General features: G+C 40.0%; 1 protein-coding gene across 14 annotated transcripts in view; it reads right to left on the minus strand.

Annotated features, from left to right (window-relative positions):
* Positions 1 to 386: 386 nt before the first annotated feature.
* Positions 387 to 21,117, minus strand: part of LOC103107323 (TLE family member 4, transcriptional corepressor) — a 167,898-nt gene continuing 147,167 nt past the window's right edge. For all 14 annotated transcript variants that reach the window (XM_007516111.3, XM_007516110.3, XM_007516104.3 and 11 more), the window contains 9 exons: positions 20,490 to 20,622; positions 19,878 to 20,071; positions 19,164 to 19,240; positions 8,747 to 8,996; positions 7,367 to 7,614; positions 5,432 to 5,579; positions 4,630 to 4,780; positions 3,711 to 3,787; positions 387 to 2,059 (listed from right to left, as the gene is read on the minus strand). In XM_007516111.3, coding sequence (XP_007516173.1) covers positions 1,952 to 2,059; positions 3,711 to 3,787; positions 4,630 to 4,780; positions 5,432 to 5,579; positions 7,367 to 7,614; positions 8,747 to 8,996; positions 19,164 to 19,240; positions 19,878 to 20,071; positions 20,490 to 20,622 — 1,386 coding nt within the window. In that variant the 3' untranslated portion in view covers positions 387 to 1,951. The remainder of the gene's footprint in view (positions 2,060 to 3,710; positions 3,788 to 4,629; positions 4,781 to 5,431; positions 5,580 to 7,366; positions 7,615 to 8,746; positions 8,997 to 19,163; positions 19,241 to 19,877; positions 20,072 to 20,489; positions 20,623 to 21,117) is intronic.

Here is a 21,117-nt window from a genome sequence, read left to right on the forward strand (position 1 = left end):
GTTTGAGCCTCTAGACACCACATGGGAGCACCACATAGCAGCGCATCTTCACAAGCAGTGGGGCAGTACTGTGGTATCTCTTCTCACCAGGCCTCTCTCTCCCTCTATGAAGAAGAGGACGGGGAGGAAGACAAAGAAAGAAAAGAATGAGAAGAGGAGGTGGGGGGGAAGGGTAAGAATCCACCAAAAGTAGTGGGTTATACAGGCTCAAAGCCCCAGTGAATCCCCTTGCTGGAGAAACAAACAACTTTAAAAACAATCCTCCTTAAAAATATAAATAAATCCAATCTCCCTTGAATAAAACTTGTAACTTTTAATATAAGAATGGTGTAATCAAAAAGAATAAACTAAAGCCAGCAAAAGAAAAAAAATTAGAAATAAGCAAATTAGAAGTTATTTATGTTTAATGCTTAAAAGTCTGAATGCACAAACAATCTACCATTATAGAAGTACTGGTGGTCAATACAATGCATTAGAACTATGTACAATGCACAGTTTAGTATCAAAATCTTTCTACACTGTAGAGTTTTACGAAACTATTAATGACATCAAACACTAAGCACTTAAGACACCTTTTTTTTTCTGCTACCACGTTAGGAACGTCAATGGACAGTCCATTTCAACTTGCAGCATCCATCCATTTCTAGTATGAAATTAATTTTCTACTTATACAATAAAGTTTATCTACACAGTTCTCTTGATTTTGATCCATAGCAGCAAAGGCACTGTACATCAGCAGATCCACAGACTTAAAAAGATTTCTTTTAAAGCATTCAAACAAAAAATAATAATAAAAAAAAGGAGTCACATATCATAGTTTAACAGCAACAACAACAACATAAAAGATAACACAATGTTTCTGGCACAATGGCATAGCCTGTGTCCATTTCAGGGACATCCAACTAAGACATGGAAAGAACTGGAGGTAAAGAAAGCAAGTCCTCATCCCAGGTGAGAGTCCATCCTTTCTGGTTTTCAGAGGGAGGTCCTTGCAAATCCTCCTCTTTTTTTGTTTGTTTGTTTTGTAAAAGACTTGACTTGCACAGTGGGAGAAATTCTCTGAATCTGTGCAGCTCCCCCAGAACATGCTAAAAAATAGCCTGTAATTTCTCGTAATGACAAAACTGCCCAAAGACAGGCATTTCCCTTTGCAAAGAAACATGACAAAAATATCCAGAAGGAATTAAGTTCTCTCTGAGTGAGGCCAAATTTAATTTGTTCTTCTGTCTATAATACAATAAAAAAGGAATTAAAAACATATTACAAAGACACTTGTCAACGAGTCAAAAAAGAAAAAGTTCAATTACTTTTATCGAATATAATCTAAAGCTCTAGATATATTGGTTAAAGTTGTCCAAAAAGACTCAAATGAATATGACTTGGCCTGTCATGTTCTAATTGCTCAATTTTTCAAACATCTTTAAAATAAGTAGAAAACAAAATTCTAACACAGCCAACATATTGCTTCCATATGTAATTATACATTTCACATCTTTATACAGTCATTAGTCTACATTTAGTGACAATTTAAATCAATTATTTTAAACCTTCCTTTCCCCTCTTTTGCCAAAAAGAAAAGGGGGGGGGGGGATCAAATACAACGCACCTTCACTATCATTGCAGGAGCAGACAGCTTTATTTAGTCAGCCATTGTTAGAAAGCCTTCTTTAAACAAAATAAATATATTACAGATATAATACATAATTAAAGTTTCCATTCACTGTTAAGTATGGTTATTCCATGTTCTTCCAAGTCGCTAGCTCAAGATTTGGTATCACAGGTTCTTAATGAGTATTCACAATTCAATAGCATGGAGGAAGCAGGGGAGAGAAAGGGGACTCAAATCCACAACTGCAATGAGTATTTGAAATCCTTGGTTTTAGATGTGAAGGGGAAGGATGACAGAACAAAGTGCTACAAGGAGGAGTCCAGTTCGCATGAAGATTTGTCCTTAGTAAATGACTTCATAAACCGTGGCTTTCTTATCCCCAGAGCCAGTGACGATATACTTGTCATCCACAGAGATGTCACAGCTAAGCACCGATGAGGATTCTTTGGACTAGGAAAGAAACATATAAAAGAAATGTTAAATACTGAAAGAAACCAGGTGACGAGAGGCAGAACTAAAGGGCATGGAGGAATTAAAAAAAAAAAAAATCAAGCTTAATGTTCTGTTGAGCAAGCAGGAACTCTGAAGGTGGAAAGTCACAGTGCTTTTTAAAATGGTAGAGGTCTTCCATTCTTTGGGACACTGCACCATTCTTTGCACTGTGGCCATCAGGTGGTAGGTAAGTCTGTGGTATGAATACTTCTGCTGGTGCCACAAAGTCCTATTATTTAGCACTAGTCAGTCAAGAAGAGAGTGCTATCATGAAATGGAAAACTCTTAAATTTCAGTCAGAGGGTGTGGATTTAGGTTGAGTTGTGGAACAACAGATGTGGCATTTTACAAAAATAAACAAATGCATCTTACATGCTGGCCACCTTGAAGGGTTGTTGTAGAGCTCAAGTGAGGTTATAGATGGGGTTGCTAACATGACGTTTTTGGAGACAGAAAACCTAAGTGTATTTCTAATATAAAGCCCAACTCTGTAGAAACAGAATGCAAATTTGTTAGTGGGGAAGGTTTTGAAAGAAAAATATAGCTGTTAGTGTTCAGTAACAAGTTCTGAACACTATAGTAGCCACAAGAGATTCAGTCTCAGCTTTGAACTCAGCTGTGTTGAAAAACAAAAGCCCCAACCAAATCTGTATAATTTTAACCAGAACTTCTGAACACTTAAAAAAAGCAAATGCTTAATATGTTGAAGCAAAGCTACATGCTAAAATTACCTCTTTCTTAAAGAAATCACTACATTGTGTAATGACTACATTTTGTCTCATAATCCAACACACCTGCAAGACTTTGTAGTATTAACTACAAAATATATACTCTATTTTTTTTATTGTTGATTAGGAGTCACAATAAAAAAAGAATATTAAATTTAGCCACATGACAAGTATCAGTTACTTTAATGTTACTATCCAAATAGTATTATCATTCAAAATGTATTTTTTGATACAACTGGATCAATTCATTCTATGATGTGATACCACTTGGTTATGAAAATTGTAAATCTATTATATATGTGTGTCACATTTACTATTTGCTTTTGCTACCACTTTCACCAAGTTATACTGAATTTAATATGAATGAAGTTTATAAAAGCCAGTCTTAATTTATTGAACTTTCCCATGGCACTTTAAAAAAAAAAAAAAATTTAAATATGAAATTAAAAAAAAATTGGTATTACTTTTATCTATTTATTGGACAGAGATGGCCAAAAATTTAGAGAAACGGGTGATAGAGGGAGACACCTGCAACACTGCTTCACCACTCGAAAAGCTTTCTCCCTGCAGGCTGAGAACTAGGGGTTCAAACCTGAGTCCTTGAGCACTGTAGCATGTGCACCACCACCTAGCCCCTCCCATAGCAAAGAATTAATGCTATCAGACTATTCAGGCAAAATAACTGGGAGGAAGGACCTCCAGCTCCAGGGCTATGATACCAGGCTCCCTTGGGCATAGTTTTCTTTGTGCAGTAAAGACAGACCAACTCCTTTCTAGGACATTACATGTACTATTATTTTAAAGATATACATGGAAAAGTGTTAACAAATGGCCTTGCAGTGAAACACACAGCAAATGGTAGCTAAAAATAAGTTTGTTACCTGGAATATACTGGCCCCGTAAGGTGTTCTCCAAGCATTCAGAAGGTTGTCTTTTCCAGTGCTTACGAACCATTTGCCTACAGGAAGAAGTTTCAAGAAATGCAAACTTCAAGTTAGTTTTACAGCATATCAAACTACCCACAAAAACAATCTCACCTGGTGGGCAACAGAGAGTTTCTTTTTACCTGAAAAATAAATTTAATTCTCGGGGGCTGGGAGGTGGTACACCGGGTTAAGTGCACGTAGCACAGAACATAAGGACACACGAGAGGATTACGGTTCAAGCCCCCACACACACACCCCACCAGGAGGGGTTGCTTCACAAGCGATGAAGCAGGTCTGCAGGTAACTATCTTTCCACCTCTATCTTCACCTCCCTTCTCAATTACCCTCTGTCCTATCCAAAAATGGGGGGAAAAAAATGGCCACAGGATCAGTGGATTCATAGGACAGGCACTAAACCCCAGTGATAATCATGATGGCAAAATTAATTAATTCAATTCTCCTAGATTTGATGTTAGTGCTTGTGATGGCACAAATTCACATAGTATGAGAAGAGTAGCACGTATAAGGGAATAATGTACTTTTTTAAAGGAAGCACATACTCAACTAAAGGACCCGAGTCGAATTTTTTTTTTTATTTTATTTATTAGATAGAGAAAGCGAAACATTTACAGGGGAGGAGAAGATAGAGAGGGGAAGAGACAGATACATCTGTAACACTGCTAACCACTCGAGAAGCTTTCTCTCAGCAGGTGGAGAATAGGGGCTTGGACCTGGGTCTTTGCACACTGTAATGTGTGTACTTAACCAGGTGTGCCACCATCTGGTCCTCCAACCTGACTCAACTGCATCAGCAGGCAAACAGGAGGAATCATTTGGGTTGACAGAAAATGGAGAACAAGAAGGCTTTGCTTACCACAATGGGCAAACTTGAGTGACAGCACACAGCTCTCATGAAGATGTAGCTGGTATTTGTCTGGCTTGGTGACATGGAGCACTTCCACGTTACTATTCTCCATCCCCACTGCAAGCCATTCTCCAGTGGGGCAGTAACCCAGCGAAAAGATCTAGAATTAAAGCAAGTGATAATGATGTTGGCTAAAGAGAATACTTCCTGTTTACTTTGGTGATGGGGTACCAGTTAAATTAGAAAGGAGACCAAGAAAATTTGAATTTTACAGGGAGAAACCAAGGTGATCCCAAAGTAGTTCAATGGTTCTCCAGAATTTAACTTTCCAGTCAAGTATGTAAAACCCCATTACATATAATCATAGACAGTGAGAGAAAAACCAGCAAAAAGATTATAATGAGATATTTTCTTCAATTCTCTAACAAAATATGGAGTCTTGGAATTGAAACATAAACTTAACAAAACAAAATACCATACCAAAACCAGAACAAGCAGCCAAATTGTCTCTAAGACTTTGTGAAAACTATAGTGATTATGGCTGGGAGGATGGGGACAGAGAACTCTGGTTATGGGTCTAGTGTGGAACTATATCCTGTAATCTTATGATCTTGTAAACAACTCTTGAACCACTATTTTAAAAAAAGAAAGGAAATAAACACTCATTTTGACAGAAAATGAAATTTTCATTTACGTTTGTCAAAATTGATGGCATCACATGGCAATTGAACTATTCTTTAAGTATGTCATGTAGTTCACCATTTTTTTCCCTAAAATATCACAGACAAAAAGGTAAAAATAAAAACCATACCTGTGAGGTGAAGTCGTGCTGCTGCAGCTGCCGCCCTTCTCGAAGGTCCCAGGACCTGACTGTGTTGTCCAGGCCGCCCGTCCAGAGCTTGGTGCCATCATTGGAAATATCAATACAGCTGGCCCCGTCTGTGTGGCCCTGGAATTGCCTGGAAATTCAGAATGGAAGGAAAGTTAGGTTTCCACTGAACTCTATTTAGAATTCCTTAGCAATCAATCTCATTGTAGTTAGCTGTAGATTTCATTTTGCTGTAGTATTCTTCTAGTTATTCAAAGTAGTGACAAAACATAATTACAGACTGATTAAAGTATAATTGAAATGTTGATGCCCCCACTTTTTATTCTGAATACTTAGGAAGTACTCTTCAAATTATTCTTACATGTACATTTAACCAATTAAACATACAGAAATCCTTCCTTCAACCGAAATAAACACAGCCTACATGTATATGAACTAATCAAAGATACAGTCTGAAATTTATCTTTGTGATATGGAAGGAAAGCATTTAAAAGCATGTAAGGCACATTCTCCCTGCTACAAAGCTGTGGGGAAGGGCACAAGGAGCAGCAGGGCAAATGCAGCCAGTTTGCAACAATGAGACAGCAGGTGGCTGTGGAAGATGAGAAGGCCCTGCTCTTAAGTCAAGCTCAGGACAGAACCAATGTGCTCTGCTCCCCAGGAATCTGTTCCACTAAGATGAGCAAGAAGGCAATGGGAGGGAAAGAGGATACTATCAAGCAGGAACTACAGATAATGTTATTGTCTCACGGTACACAGTACCTATATGTCCATGGTAGATGCTTAATAACTGTTGAATGAAATGAAATATGTCAGATACACACAACACCCAGCACAGTAGCACACACCCTGCGGAGTCAATTGAGTGTCTAGCAACAATAGCAGTTTATTAACAGACACAGATGGCAAATTACAGATATCTAATGAGTTCAAGAGGTCATGGGAAGCTTGTGCACATTAATTATGTAAAACTGACCTCAGCTTCCCAACATCTGAATTGATGAGGCTTAATATGGAAGGGAGGGGGAGGAGCAAAGAAGAAAGCAGTGTAGGAGAAGGAAGACGAGTCGCTCTACCCTTTCTTCTATCTAGACATCTATTTTTATGCAATGCCAGAGAACAAACCCATGGCCTCATGCACATGCATTCTGGGCCACCTACTGGGAAAATTTTCTTTTTTCTTTTTTTAAGGGTGTATGTGTGGAAGGTGTATGTGATTGGTGGTGGTGCACCTAGTGAAGTGCACACATTACCCACCATGTGTGAGGACCTGGGTTCATGTTCTTGGACCACCATCTGCAGGGGGAGGGGGGAGCTTCACAAGTAATGAAGCTGTGCGGCAGGTGTCTTTTGCTCACCCCACCTCACCCCACCCCCTAAAGCCACCAGGAGTAGTAGGTAACCCTGCTGGAAACAAACAAAAACCAATAATAAAAACAAACTCAATGAGGTAGAGGGAGGAAAAAGAATGAGAGTATCACTCTGACACAGGAGATACTGGGGCTGAAACGCTGGATGTCATTATGTTTGAAAGCTCAATGTTTCTGTCCAATATTCCAACTCCTGGGGGCTCTTTCTTTCTTTCTTTTTTTTTTTTTTTGTAAAGAGAAAAAACAGACACGAAAACACTGTTAATACATGGTACTCAGAACAGAACCCAGAGCATCATACAATAGAAAGGTACATGCTCTACCCACTAAGCTATCCTATGCCCCCAACCCTTGATTTTATAAAATCCAGATCAGGCAGACAACATTTTCCATGAATGATTTGTTCCTAACACCATAATACGGGCCTGTAACAATAATTACAAGAAAATTCTATTTCATCTGTTAGACACACAGAGAATGCTCTGGCATGGCTAGCTCTGGTAAAGCTGGCTTCTCCTCAAAACAGAAGAAAATTCTGCTGACCCACCTCACCAGTGTCTGGTTGTGCAGGTCCCAGACGGCAATGTTGCCATCGCTGCAGCACGAGAAGCAGACCTTGGAGTCAGGGCTGATGGCCAGAGCGTAGCAGGCTGGGGCTGAAGATGTCAGCTCTGCCTTGATGCGAGGGGTTGGGGCAGCCAGATCCCAAATGGACAGAGTGCTGGCTTCCCCTCCCACTATGAGGGTACGGCCATCGGGGAGCAATCGGCAAGAACGGATGTAGTTATCCCTGTTCTGCAGAGACAAAACCCATCAAGAGATTACTCATGAGGAAAGGAAAACAGCATTAACATGAGAGCAGAAATCCATAAAAGTATTGTGTTCCCTCCTGGTTTTAATGAGCCATTTTTACTTATGACAATGATAAAGTGGATTAATGCTAGAAAATTACATGAAATTAGGGAAGTACTTAAACTTGATCTACAAAATTTAGTACTGAGATACTTAATCTTAATTAGTATGAAAATGGAAAGAGTTAGATCCACTCCCACTACTACCACATCACCAGCTGCCTGAGTCACTTGAGCACATATGCACACAAGCTCTCACTATTCTGAGCCATTTGCACACCCACAAACACAAACTAATGCAGGAGCCTCGCCTGGAGGACATACACCTGGGAATCTGGCACATCTGACCTGGCTAATGAAAGGTTTAGTTACTGTCACCAAGAAAATGTCACTGGCTTAATTAAAGAAATCTCAATCTCTCAATCTCTCTCCCTCTCCCTCGCCCTATATTATCCAACTAAAGAAGAACATGATTAAACGGTATCAACCTGATAAAGGAAGGAGTGTTAAGTGACCAAAAAAAAAAGTTAAAAATTTCCTCCCACCTCATGTGGTTATGGGAATGTTAAATTGACCTAGCATCACTCTATAGTAAAAAGCCTGCTTATCTAAGGAACAAAATGAAACTGAATTTTCTTAAGTAGGGACAAATAGCCATGAAACAGCCATGGGATATCTACTATTTGGTACATGAAGTATTATCTCATAATAATGATATATTATGATGTAGATGCAGGCTCATAGAAACTATGGTGGGCTCTTAGCTTTCTCAAATTCCTTGGTCAGACAGGAAAGCAAGGGGTTTGCCTGGCCCTGGGCACCGGGCAGGGTTAGTGAAGATGCACAGTGGCTTGCACATGCCTTGTGAAGAACTGGGTCCTTCTGTCTAAAACTAAAAGTCATTCCTCCCCTGTCAACTCTTTATCTCCAAGTGAAAAACCACAAACCACTGAAGACAAAACACCCCCTTGGGACTGATTCTGTGTATTGCTTGTGCATCTCAGCCTCTCACCATCACCATATCTTGTCTCACTTTCCAAGTGAAGGTCTAAGCCTGCTCATCCATAGTCACTCACCAGACAGTCAAGCTGAGAGACAGGGCTCTTGTTGCCCGGGTGACTGATGTCCCAGACCTTGACGCAGCCCTTCCCACCCGTGTACACATGTCTCGTGGGGTTGCTGATGGTCACTGCACAAACCACCTCCCCGTGGTTCAGGGTGTTGATCTGACGAGCGTGTCGAGGGATCCCAGGTCCAATGAGGGCGTCGGGGGGAAAGGGGACAGGCTGCATCTGACCGTCTGCAGTGACGTGGAAGGAATATGCTCTAAAACAATTGAGAGAAAAAAGGATAGGGAAATATAAAAAAAAAAAGTTTTCTGAGATTAAAAGGAAGCTTCTCTGAAGTGTTCTTTATCATTTATAAACAAGTCAAATTTACTTAGTAGGTGGAAGGAACATATTTTTTAGAAGCACAGGACTAGATCTACGATGTCAAGTCAACTTCATTAGCTTCTGTATGTACTTACTCTCTTTGAACTTCAGAGAATTTACCTACATATCACATGAAATGCCTAAAAGTACCTACTCCTTTCATTTGCACTGCTTTCTACTTTAGCCTATTCAGGAAGGTTTCAATGGCATTTTACCTATAAATCAATTTATCCAAATCAAATGAATTCCTGATGAAAATATCAAGATTGGGAGTCGGGCTGTAGTGCAGCGGGCTAAGTGCAGGTGGCGCAAAGCACAAGGACCGGCATAAGGATCCCGGTTCAAACCCCGGCTCCCCACCTGCAGGGGAGTCGCTTCACAGGCGGTGAAGCAGGTCTGCAGGTGTCTATCTTTCTCTCCTCCTCTCTGTCTTCCCCTCCCTCTCTCCATTTCTCGCTGTCCTATCCAACAACGACAGCAACAATAATAACTACAACAATAAAGCAATAAGGACAAGAAAAGGGAATAAATAAATAAAATAAATATTAAAAAAATAGAACACCAAGATTATGATGCTAGAAGGAGTTGTGTCAGATGTAGTAATCACAAATTCTAGTAATTCCAGATGGAGATAGAACCTGAAAGACAGTTCCATGTGAATGACCCTAAGACCCTGAGTGCCTACCAGCAATTCCACATCAAGTTCATTTCCAGGGAAAACTCTCAAATTTTGAAAGCATTTGCTTCTAAAATGTAAGTTCTATTAGAGCATCTACCTCCACAAACATCTCTGTTCCTGGGGGTAGAAGAAGTCAGCAGGAGGGAGGGAGAGAAGCAGAGAAGAGATTGTATGAGGAAAGGGAAGCCAAAGTGAGATAGTATACTACTTATCCATTTAGTCAGAAGACATTAATGGTCTACTATGTGGTAGGTAATATCCAGTGTTGGAAATCACAAGATGAATGAGCAGACAATGTCCTTACACTTCAAAGCATATATCCTAGAAGGAAGACAGATAATTCACTTCTAAGGGTGTTGAACTGTGTCAAATATTCTTTAAACCTTTTCCCTTCAGATAAAAGATACTAAAGGTGCAGAGAGATGCTTTAAGTGGCATGTGAGCCAAGACCTGAAGGAAGGACACAGTGCCCACAAACATCAAAGTGAGAAAATGCCTCGTAGAAAAACAGCAAATGCAAAATCTTTTGAAGCAGAACCAAGCATGAAGGCCAGAGTCCACTGGGAGGAGTAAGAGGCTAGAAAGAGGCAGAAGCTATGGCAGAAAGGATCAAGCTGCAATGAAGAGTGTAGGTACTGCTCTCAATAGAATGGGAAGTCACTGGACACAAGTATAAAATATGATTCAATAAATATTCTAAAAGGATCACCCGGTTGCTGGTAGCAGCTGAGAAGGAGGGAAAATAGTCCAGAGGCTAGTAGAGCAACCTGGGGGAGAAGATGGTGGCTTGGGCTTGGGGGACAGTGAGAAAGTTGGGTACATGTCTACAATTCAAGAGGTCATTATAGATGACAAGAAGTACAAGTGGCTGTGCTGAACAGGACACTTGGATCAAAAGGTGACAGGAGGAGAAAGCAGTGACTAGATCCTCACTCTGAGTCTGAAAATAAGGAGCTCAAGTTGAGATGGGCATATTTTCCGGAGAGATGATGTGGGACAAGTATCAAGGCTAAGTTACTGGCAGGCTGCCATTGTGAATACCTGAGAAATCTAGACCCTAGTCGACTTGACAAGTCCCTCAGCACCTCACACCACCAAGCTAGAGGGTAGGTAGCATGCAATGGCACAAATCTGAAAGGGGCTGGGTTTTCAGAAGAGCTATTCTGCAATAGACTGACTGGGGAAAGGGAGAGTTGTGAACTGAGCCTTTAACAACCCCACTACCAACCCTAAAAAATTATAGAATGTCAACTAACTGAAAAGTTTCACTCCACACCTTTACAGGGCTAGAGAGATGGGGAACGTCCTTAGAAGAGAACAGGTGCAGGTTAGACAAAGAAGGGAAGGCAGTAATGCTTATAAAGAAAGGCTGATTTGAGGGACAACAGGAAAAATAAAAAATTAGGACACCATGAAGATTAATCTTCAAGGGAAGAAAAAGGATTAAGGTAACTTCAAGTTTTGATGGCATTATACAATCTCAATGATAATCTACTTGAAAGGACATCAGTGAATGACTTTTAAAGAGTCCCAATAATTTAAATAGTTAAGAAATGAAGTACAGAAGCCAGGTGGTGGCGTTCCTGGGTGAGGTACACTTTATAGAGCACAAGATTCAAGTTCCCAGACACAAAATATCTTTCAAAGTTTTCAATGTAACATTCATCATCGCAATCACCACTCTACAAACACCTATGCGTGCCTTTACAAAGAGTTTCAAAAGCCTGCTTGTATTAAGATAATGTGACCCCCTGCTTGCTATCAGTACTTGTAAGATACTCAGTAGGGGGAGGGAGGCACCCTAGCATACATATTTTAGCAAACTCTTTGAGATGTAATTATCAAAAAGTATTGAAGATGTGTAACAAAAGATTACCTTTCTAGAGATCAGATATACTCAGGTTTGGGAAAATGTTTCTTTTTCCATACAATTAAATGCATGGGTAAACACTTCCTAGCAACATGCTGTTATATATCATCCCACAGACACATACTTAGGTAAGACGCTGGCCTTGCCCACATGTAGCTTAAAATCTAGGAAGTGCGATGAGGTGAATACATAAGTAGCTGCCCTCCCAGGTGGGAGATGTAAAGAAAGAAATTTTGTTGTTGCTCAAAAAGGGAAGATAATGCTTATGTCTCATGAAGAGTTTTGATAACTACGAGAGGGGTTTTATAGAATGAAAGGATGTCAGTGAGTAAATCCATTCCAGGTGATGGGGGAAACAGAAAACAATTCTACAAGGATGAAGTGAAATGATCTAGAAAGTCTTCTATTGATTTTAAACCCAGGATTTCTAAGTGGCTGGAGGAATTGGCTGCATTACTGTTTGATAAAATACATTATAGAGACATAGCTGATTCAATATAATGCTGTATAAAAAGGAAGTGTACAGAAAGCCAACCTGGGAACATCATAACCAGAATTTAATGAAGAGATTTTTTTGGTAGTAGATGGGAAAGAACAATACTGGGGGTTAAGGCCATTCATACAATAAGTTTGGTGTCAAGGAGTATATAGTAAATAAGAGGACTAAAATATAATTACATTCCATTATCTAGATGAGCAGCAATTGGGGGGTGGTGGTATGCTAAAAGTTAATAGTGGATATAAAATTCTGTAGGATTAGACTAAAGAAACAGGAAGAAGGAGTAAGAGTACTAACAGTTACTGAAAAAGAGGTAAATTGGAAGGGGAAATGTAGCGTAGGGAAGTACTTTATTAATATGACAACTTTATAGTATAGTTAACATACTTAAAACACAAATATCTAGGAACAAAGAGCTGGAGGGAAGGTGTGCAAGGGAGTCAGAGAAATATAGTGACTCTACACCCTTCCAACCTGCACAAAAACTCACAAAAGGCAAAGTCACAAAGAAATGATTGGCTTTGTAAGTGATACGGTAAAGAGGACAAAATCTTCTGGCAAGGAGACTTCAAACAATTTGCAAACTACATTTAAAAAATATATTCATCAAAATTATTTTACTTGCGTCATCATCTATTTAAAGGTCTTAAGCCTTCCTACTGCTATCACAATTACCCTGTTTTTATAATGTTACACCCATAATTTTCACACAACACCTTCAAGATTTTGTCATCTCATGAGAAGCGACTAGAAGACCCTTACATTCACAATTAAAAGTCTAGTTACTGGGGCCAGGTGGTGTTGCACCTGGTTGAGCATACATGCTACAGTGCACAAGGACCTAGGTTCGAGCCCCTGCCACCTGCAGAGAGGAAAGCTTTACAAGTGGTGAGGCAGTGCTGCAGGTGTATGTCTGTCTCTCCTTCTCTGTCTCCCCCTACCCTCTCAACTTCTGGCTGACATAAATAAATAAATAAATAAATAAATAAATAAATAAATAAAAGTCTGGCTATTGTATTTTGTAAGAATACGATAGAAAATTAAGTTCTAAGTCATATATGAGCCTACTAGTAGATAATCCAGGCAACAAATATGTGTTCAGAATTTACTGTCAGTCAGTCATTATTCCTCTTCGTAGAAAATAATGCTGCTTTATAAAAATATAAAAACTACAGAGAAGGATATCTGAATTGTGGGCTGTCAAAAATCTATAAGCCTGAAATCTTTTGTTATTCACACACTACATGCCATAATACATTTTAAGTAGCAGGGAAGGAAAAAAAAAAATCCATTTCAGCTTGTGTTGAAACTGAACTGTGTTATAGTTCCAATTACATAATGAGTAGAATCCTTGCTAGTTCACAAGAATAAACGAGAGCCAATGTGAATTATCAAATAAAATGTTACTTCATTAGTTTATGTGCATTTAACTATAATTTGAGAGTGTTTTAAAATCCACAAAATTGCTGGGATAAAATGAAAAGCATGAAAAGTTTTTCAGGAGAAAGGTAGCTTATTTACACATGTGTAGCAGTGGTGTTGGGGACTTTATTATGTTTTATGCTCTAACACAAAAAAATAGCTTGTCTATTAAAAATATGCATAAGAAATTTCTGCAAAAATATACAATGAAAATATTCACTAATAATGCACATGTGAATGAATAGGAAATTATATGATGTGGTGTCCTGTTATATAAAGCCCTATCAATGACAGGAACAAGGAGTCTGGCTTATACTAGCTAATGTTCTCTTTGTGTGTGTGTGTGTGTGTGTGTGTGTGTTTACTGCTTTTTTAAAATTATTTAATAATGATAGACAAGACTGCAGGGTAAGAGGAGTACAATTCCACACAATTCCCACCATCACAGTTCTGTATCCCATCCCATCCCCTCCATTGGAACCTTTCCTGTTCTTTATTGTTCTAGGAGCATGGACCCAGATCAATATGAGGTGCAGAAGGTGGAAGGTCTGGCTTTTATAATTGCTTCTCTGCTGGACATGGACATTGGCAGGTTGATATATACTCCCAGCCTTTTTCTATCTTTCCCTAGTAGGGCAGGGCTCTGAAGAGGTGGGGTTCCATGACATCATCTCCCCAGACAACAACTTGGGTCCACCTGCATATCAGATGCCAGGCTGAGGGAAAAACTAGTATAATCATGGGCCCTTTGGAATATACCTAAAATAGACCTACTGTTGGGAAATTGTGAGGAGCCTCACAAAGCACCCTGCATTCCTAATACTATGGCCTATCTACATAATCATTGTTTTGCCTGAAAGATCCCCACCCATTCCATTCCTTTGATCTGTCTTCTTTATACCCTCAAGACCTGCCTGCAGGGTACCATTAATCCAACCAGTTAAAAACCCTTGCAACAGCTGCTAAGGAAGTTTCTACCTTCCCAGTACCTTTTTGCCTTTCTCCACCCCTGTCCTAGCCATTTCATTTCTGACTTGCCACTTCCGGGTCTACCCTTTAAACGCCTTGGATCTGTGATCAATAAAAAATTGCATTGCCTCACCACCGCCACAGGTTTGGTTCCTGAGTCATCTCCCTCTCTTCGCTGAGTGAGTAGCAGCCCAGGCTGGCTCCGGTCGAGTTCTCTCTAACCCAGAGAGTACATGCCCAGGAAGAGGCACCCCCATGCTAGCCTGGCAACCTACTATCTATCTCCAAAATGGAGATCCCAATTCTTCATCTGCAATATTTCAGCCTTTAGGTTCATATTAGTCAACAATTTTTGGCTCTATAGGTTAACTCTTTTTTCAGCCACCAGGTTCCAGATGCCAACTGGACTTCCCTGGGTAGACAACCACACCAATGTGTGTTGAAGCCCTGCTTCCCCAGAGCCCCACTACAGAAAGAGAGAGATAGGCTGGGAATATGGAACAATCTTGTCAACACCCAATGTCCAGTGGAGAAGCAATTACAGAAACCAGACCTTCCACCTTCTGCACCCCATAATGACCCTGGGTCCATACTCCCAGAGGGATAAAGAATAGGAAAGCTGTCGGGTCTTAAAGTCAGCCCCCCACCCCCTGCTCTGCTTCATTGCTGACACTATGATCTATTTACATAATCACTGTTTTGCCTGAAAGATCCCCACCAGGTTAGCCCCCCTCAGGGTATCGCCCATTCCTGCGAGCTAAAAAACTATAGCAACCATTGCTATGGAAGCTTTCTACCTTCCCAGAGTGCCTTGTTTTCTCTACCCCCTTTCCTAGCCAATTCTGTCCCGACTTGCCACTTCCAGAATTCCCCTATAAAAGTCACTTCTGTTTCTGCTCTCTCTTTCTCTTCCACATCCCGATCTGGAAAAGACCTGGAGAAGGGCTGGCGTGCATAGCGGGAGGTGGCCATTTTGCTAGCTCCACGTGGCCTAAACCTGCTGTGCTCACACCCAACTCTGGGGCACCCACATGAATAAAGACTTGCGTTCCGGCTCTGCCATGAGTTCCTGGTCTCTTCTCTCTCTGGCAAAGGTAGCCCGGCAGAAAACTAACAGGGAAGGGGTTGGGATATGGAGTTCTGATGGTGGAAATTGTGTGGAGTTGTACCCCTCTTATCCTATGGTTTTGTCAGTGTTTCCTTTTCATAAATAAAAATTTTTAAAAAAATGACCTCACCAATCTACTACTATCTAATGTTCTTGAGACACAGCCCTCTACAATATATTCTTTAGCGTTAAGCAACTGAATTACTACTAATACTCCAGGGCAAAAGCTAAACAGGAAATGATGCTGCAGTTTAGTGAACAGCCACCATGTACCAAGCATGTCGTAACATGCAACTGATTATTTTATCCTTGTGCCTGCCTTATTGGAGTTGTACTAGTCTTGATTTACAGATGAGCTGAATACAGCCCAAGGCAAGCAATCCTACATTGATCCATTCACTCCATGGATGTCCACTGATGAAGTTAAAATTCAAACTTGAACTATCATCCTCTAGAACTCATACTGTCAACCACACAAAACCCTCAGAGGGTCTTGGTGTCATTTGCCCCTGTATTAGATGTGACTCCAGCATTTTCAGGAGCAAGGATTCTCAACCCATCAATTCTCCTAAAGCAGAACTATGACACTGCTAAGAAGTCAAGATGGAAAGAAGTTCTATAGGACTTTGTGACAACTGTGGAAGTGATCACTGGTGAGAGTGTAAATCATTATTAAATCACTAATAAAAATAGTTGGGGGGAAAAATAAGATTGAGGAAAAGGAATGCTGCTCAAGATTAAATAAAAGCAGCAAATGAAATTGAACCAATAGTCACTTTAGATTAGTTAAAAGGACCAAGTCAAGATTGCTTCTTATATACATCTTGCTCATTTTGTGGTCTCTGAATAGTACATGAGATAAAAATCACAATTGTCTACTCAAGTGTCTAAACACTGGTGTAACTGGCTAAGTGGTAGCAGAGTAATTCCCCCTAAAGGGACAATACTCCCACTTCCCCAACCCCCAACAGCAGCAACAACAAAAAATCGTCTTCCACAGGTTCATAGAGAATGTGATGGTATTTCAGTTATCTGATTAATTCTATGACCTTGTTATTTAGTCACCGCTCTAAACAGATCAAACTTGTACCTTCAATTACATCAGAATTCTTGGTCAACAAGATTTGTCAGTCAGTAACTATTTGCAGATCACACACAACTACATAAAATTTTATGATAATTGATATTTATATCTTCAACTCTCAAGGAATTCAAAGTCTAATTTGTCTTGCCTTCCTTATTAATCAGTCAAATATTTACTGAGCAACTTGGCTATGGCGCCAGCGCTGTGTCTGAAGCAATGCTGAAGTTTAGTCTGAGGAGGAGAGAAGTTAGAGAAGGCACTGCCAGGAGTCTGATACATCAGGCAGAAAGTGAAGGAACCAAATCACACATGACTGAGTGAGCATCCTGCAGCATGAGGAGAAAAGGGTCACAGGGGCTGGGGTAGATAGCATAATGGTTATGCAGACTCTCTTGCTTGAGACTCTGAAGTCTCAGGCTCTATGCCCACATCACCATAGGCTAGAGCTGAGAAGTGCTGTGGTTAAAACAAACAAAAAAACAGGGTGACAAATAAGTACCTGAGCTGTTAGTAGTGAATGCATTTGCAATAGGTGATCAGAAAAGGGACTAATCAGACATATATTTTGTCATTCATTCAACAAGTCTATGTATTATGAACACCAGCTATAAACCACTGGAGACACTCTCTCGTAACTGAGTAGCAGAACGTTCTGCTATGCTCTAATAAACATACAAAGTGGGAGAGGCAAATAATGTCTGTAGACAAATATAAAAAAAGCAAGTAACTAGAAAAGAATGGTGGTGGGGAGAAAGGAAGAGAAGGGTGCTAGTTTAGACAGAGTTGTTAGGGGAGACTGTTCTGATAAATGACATCTTAGTAGAAGTGAGATAGTTAAATGACAGAGTAAAAGCTGAAGGAAGGACTAGTAAGACAGATGCCCCCAAAGAGGCATGGCACTAGGCAGTGTCTGGGACAAGAGGACTTTACTGTTAGAGGCCACATCTGGACAGAAGAGGGCCAAGGAGAAAGCGCCAGGGGCTAGAGAACATCTGAATGGCGTATGTGATGTCACAGTGGATAGTAATGGAAACTATAGACACATAGTAGTTAAGATATTGAAGACCAGAAGCCAGGACCATAAGTCCTTTCATGTATCAGGGTTGAGAGGTAAACGTTAAGACACCCTTGCTGGTGAATGAAAAGATATGGACAGGTATCCACACATCCAATAGTGAGCTGCATTAAGTGTATGACCCCAGAACTTCAACAGAGTATTTCTTATCAATTTTACATTACATCAGAGCATAGAATGAGAACCATCAGAAGTGTCTTTGTAGGGGTACACAAATTATGACAGTTAATGCTAGACCATCATGGCATTGTCATATAACTCTCTGACCAGAGAGCAGCTATTATGTCCATATCATGCATTCCATAATCTGTGAAGGCAGTAGTGTTTGTCACAGTATGAGGCTTTAGGCCTTTTGCCCTGAGAGTCTGTGGACCCAAACTGCTCAACAGCTTAAGACATTCACCAGATGCCCATCAGAGATCAAGAATTTGTAGCTATAGGGGAAACATTAGAAACAGCAAGTAGTCAGTATTCCTTTTGTTTTATTCATAGCTTTTTTGTAATTAATAGTTTAGCAGATAAATCACCAATGTATCAATAAATTAAAGGCATTTATAATTCAGGAGTCTAAACATCAAGAAATGGGGCAGAGGGTCCTCCAACAGAAAAGTTATGAGAATAAATATAAACATGTCTAATATGGTAGAGATGGTTTGGAGGAATATATCTCCAAATGGTAGAGAAGGAGCAGGTTGGCATTATAAAGGTAAAGCCACTGTCAATTTATAGTAAACCCTGTGTAGCTAAGAAGACAGCGTCCAAAGACAGAAAAATGTGCATAGGTAGTAGTGAAAAGATGCACTGAATTGAAATGAAAGATGGTGAATGAGAAAAGAGACTAGAACAACTAATGCTGTATGTTTTAGCTTCCTAACTCAATGAGGGTGTAAATACAGAGACACCAAATACCCAGCTTACAGGACCAGAAGCCAACTGAGCAAGACACCTCTTCCAGAAACACAACAGAAGGCCAGACTTCTTTCTTTTCAGTCTTTGAAGTCTGGCATGTCTTATCCCAACGTGCTCCAGTTATGAGCAGACAGGTTTGCACACAAGGCTCTTTTTATTCAAGGCAACAAAAGAATTGCCGCCTTGAAGTCAACAGCAGACCCGGGAGAAGACCTGGCTGCTGGAGATGTCTCAGCAGCTTGCATTTCCATATTAGAAGCTCAAGATTTTGAACTGGATATAGAAACCTCCATCTCATTACCTCTTCCTTGTGCTAAGATAAAATGAATAGGTAGACAAATGAATACCTAGACAAACTCCCAACACTGTCTAGCAGAGGTCTCTCACTGCTCTCACGAACCAGTGGGGGTGGCCCACAGTGTCACCAAGGCAGTGTAGTACTTACGGTTTTCCTCCTGGAATGCCTGTTAGGTTTGGAGGTATTGCTGGCACGCGCATGTGATGATGTGGATCAAATCCAACCTAAAAAATTACCAAGCAAAACAACAAAAACAGGCAGTTATAAAGACTTGTTCAATCCTATTAGTTTCCCTTAAACCTGGGAGAACAGACCTTTTAAAAAGTGCTGCGAAAGTTTCTACTCCACTGCCCCTCTCTCCCACTCTATTTAAAAAGAAAAGCCCATCAAGACTGGTGGCATCACAGTACAGGTACTAAGCCCCACTGATAACTCTGGTGAACAAAAGGGGGGAGTGGGAGGTGGGGAGAATAAAGAAGTACCATTGATGGCATGATCACATTTTGTGGTTTGATGGCTATATACACAAACAAATGTAACACTAACAATTACTGGTGCTCGTGATGAAAATAAGGGACTTCTTATAGATCCATTATAGTATTTGCTCTGTTCTGATTGGCTTACTTTCTGTGTCTTACCTCTAATGTTCAGAAGCTTAGAGGAAATAAAATTTTGAAAAGGAAATGAAAAATTCCCTCATCTTACAAGTGGAAACAGATTTTATTTTATTTTATCTTGTAGTTTAATTTGCAAATATGCATACATCACACCCTCAAGTTATACACATTATATTAAAACCAAAAAAGTCTGACAACTCTTTGTGTTCTGAAATAGTGTTGCTTGGCAAAAGCCCACACGTACCACTGGTGATCTCCCATAGGCAGCAGCGGCGGCAGCTGCAGCGGCAGCAGCACTCATCTGAGGGGAGATATTGTGCAGACCTGCATAGGCAGCTCCAGGGCTGGTCAGCTCCCCATTCATGCCAGCATGGGGCACAATCCCAAATGGAGTTGGATATGGACACGGTACTGCCATTGGGGTCCTAAGGCTTGAGGCTAAAGACCAGATGGAGGATGGGAGGGGAAAAAAAACCAAGAGCAAAGAAGTAACTTTGTATACAGCAAATACAGAATTCATGGTTGAAAGCAACTTGCTTTAATATTCTCATGCCATGCAAGACCTGATTGGGGCTCATTCATTTATCTTATTTTATTTTATTGAACACCTGATATATGTGCTACATATGGCGGATAGCAGTTGAGCTTGGTATGGGTTCAATTATTTTTTTCTAGCAGCCATTCAAGGCTCATTTAGTATAATATATGGAAGTCCTTAAATTGCTTTAATTTCTTTTAAAACAAAAATTTTAAGTCCTCATCAAAAGAAATTTTTCATAACTGTAAGGAGAGGGATACTAATTAGGGAACAAAATCATGGAGCATAAATTTGTAGAAAGTTTTTCTTTTTACTAACCCAAGGGGTCGACTCCTGGTGGTTTTCCAGGTACAGGCCTCAATCCGGGAGTGGAATTACTGCCTGGGGTGGGTGCGTCCGTTCGTGGAGTAGGGGTATTGGATTTTGAAACAGGAGTAGTAGATTTTTCATTCTAGCAAAAATAATAGTGGCAATTAAAATACTTTAAAAATTATATTAAGCATTTTGTAAGACTAAAGAAAAAAATGGAAAAGGTTCTTCAGTTTAGGCCTTTATTTTCACTAATTAAAAAGAACAAACAAAAGACTTCCCTGAGATCACAAAAACCAATCTACAGAGGCTATAAACTGAAGCTGAGTTTAGGGTAGAGTAGATCATTATCAGGAAACTGAGTTGAATCAGAGAAAGGCTGACAAATCAGATATTTTGATTCTGCTGGCTACTTGGTGGTGACTTTGATTTAAAACTCAGTGGTTTGAACTGGGTACCTGATAAAATTATTCAGGTCAAAGAGACTTCCTGGCTACCAGTTCTCATTAAAAAGAGATGCAAGCCTGAATCATCACAGAGGTCAGCACAGAGGAGTGGTTAGTTAGAAATGGTCATTATAAAAAGGACAAGACATTCAAGAGAAAAAGATTTAAAAGAACAAACAAAAAATACTTCA

This window comes from Erinaceus europaeus, chromosome 10, assembly GCF_950295315.1.
Source record: "Erinaceus europaeus chromosome 10, mEriEur2.1, whole genome shotgun sequence".
Lineage (NCBI taxonomy): Eukaryota > Metazoa > Chordata > Mammalia > Eulipotyphla > Erinaceidae > Erinaceus > Erinaceus europaeus.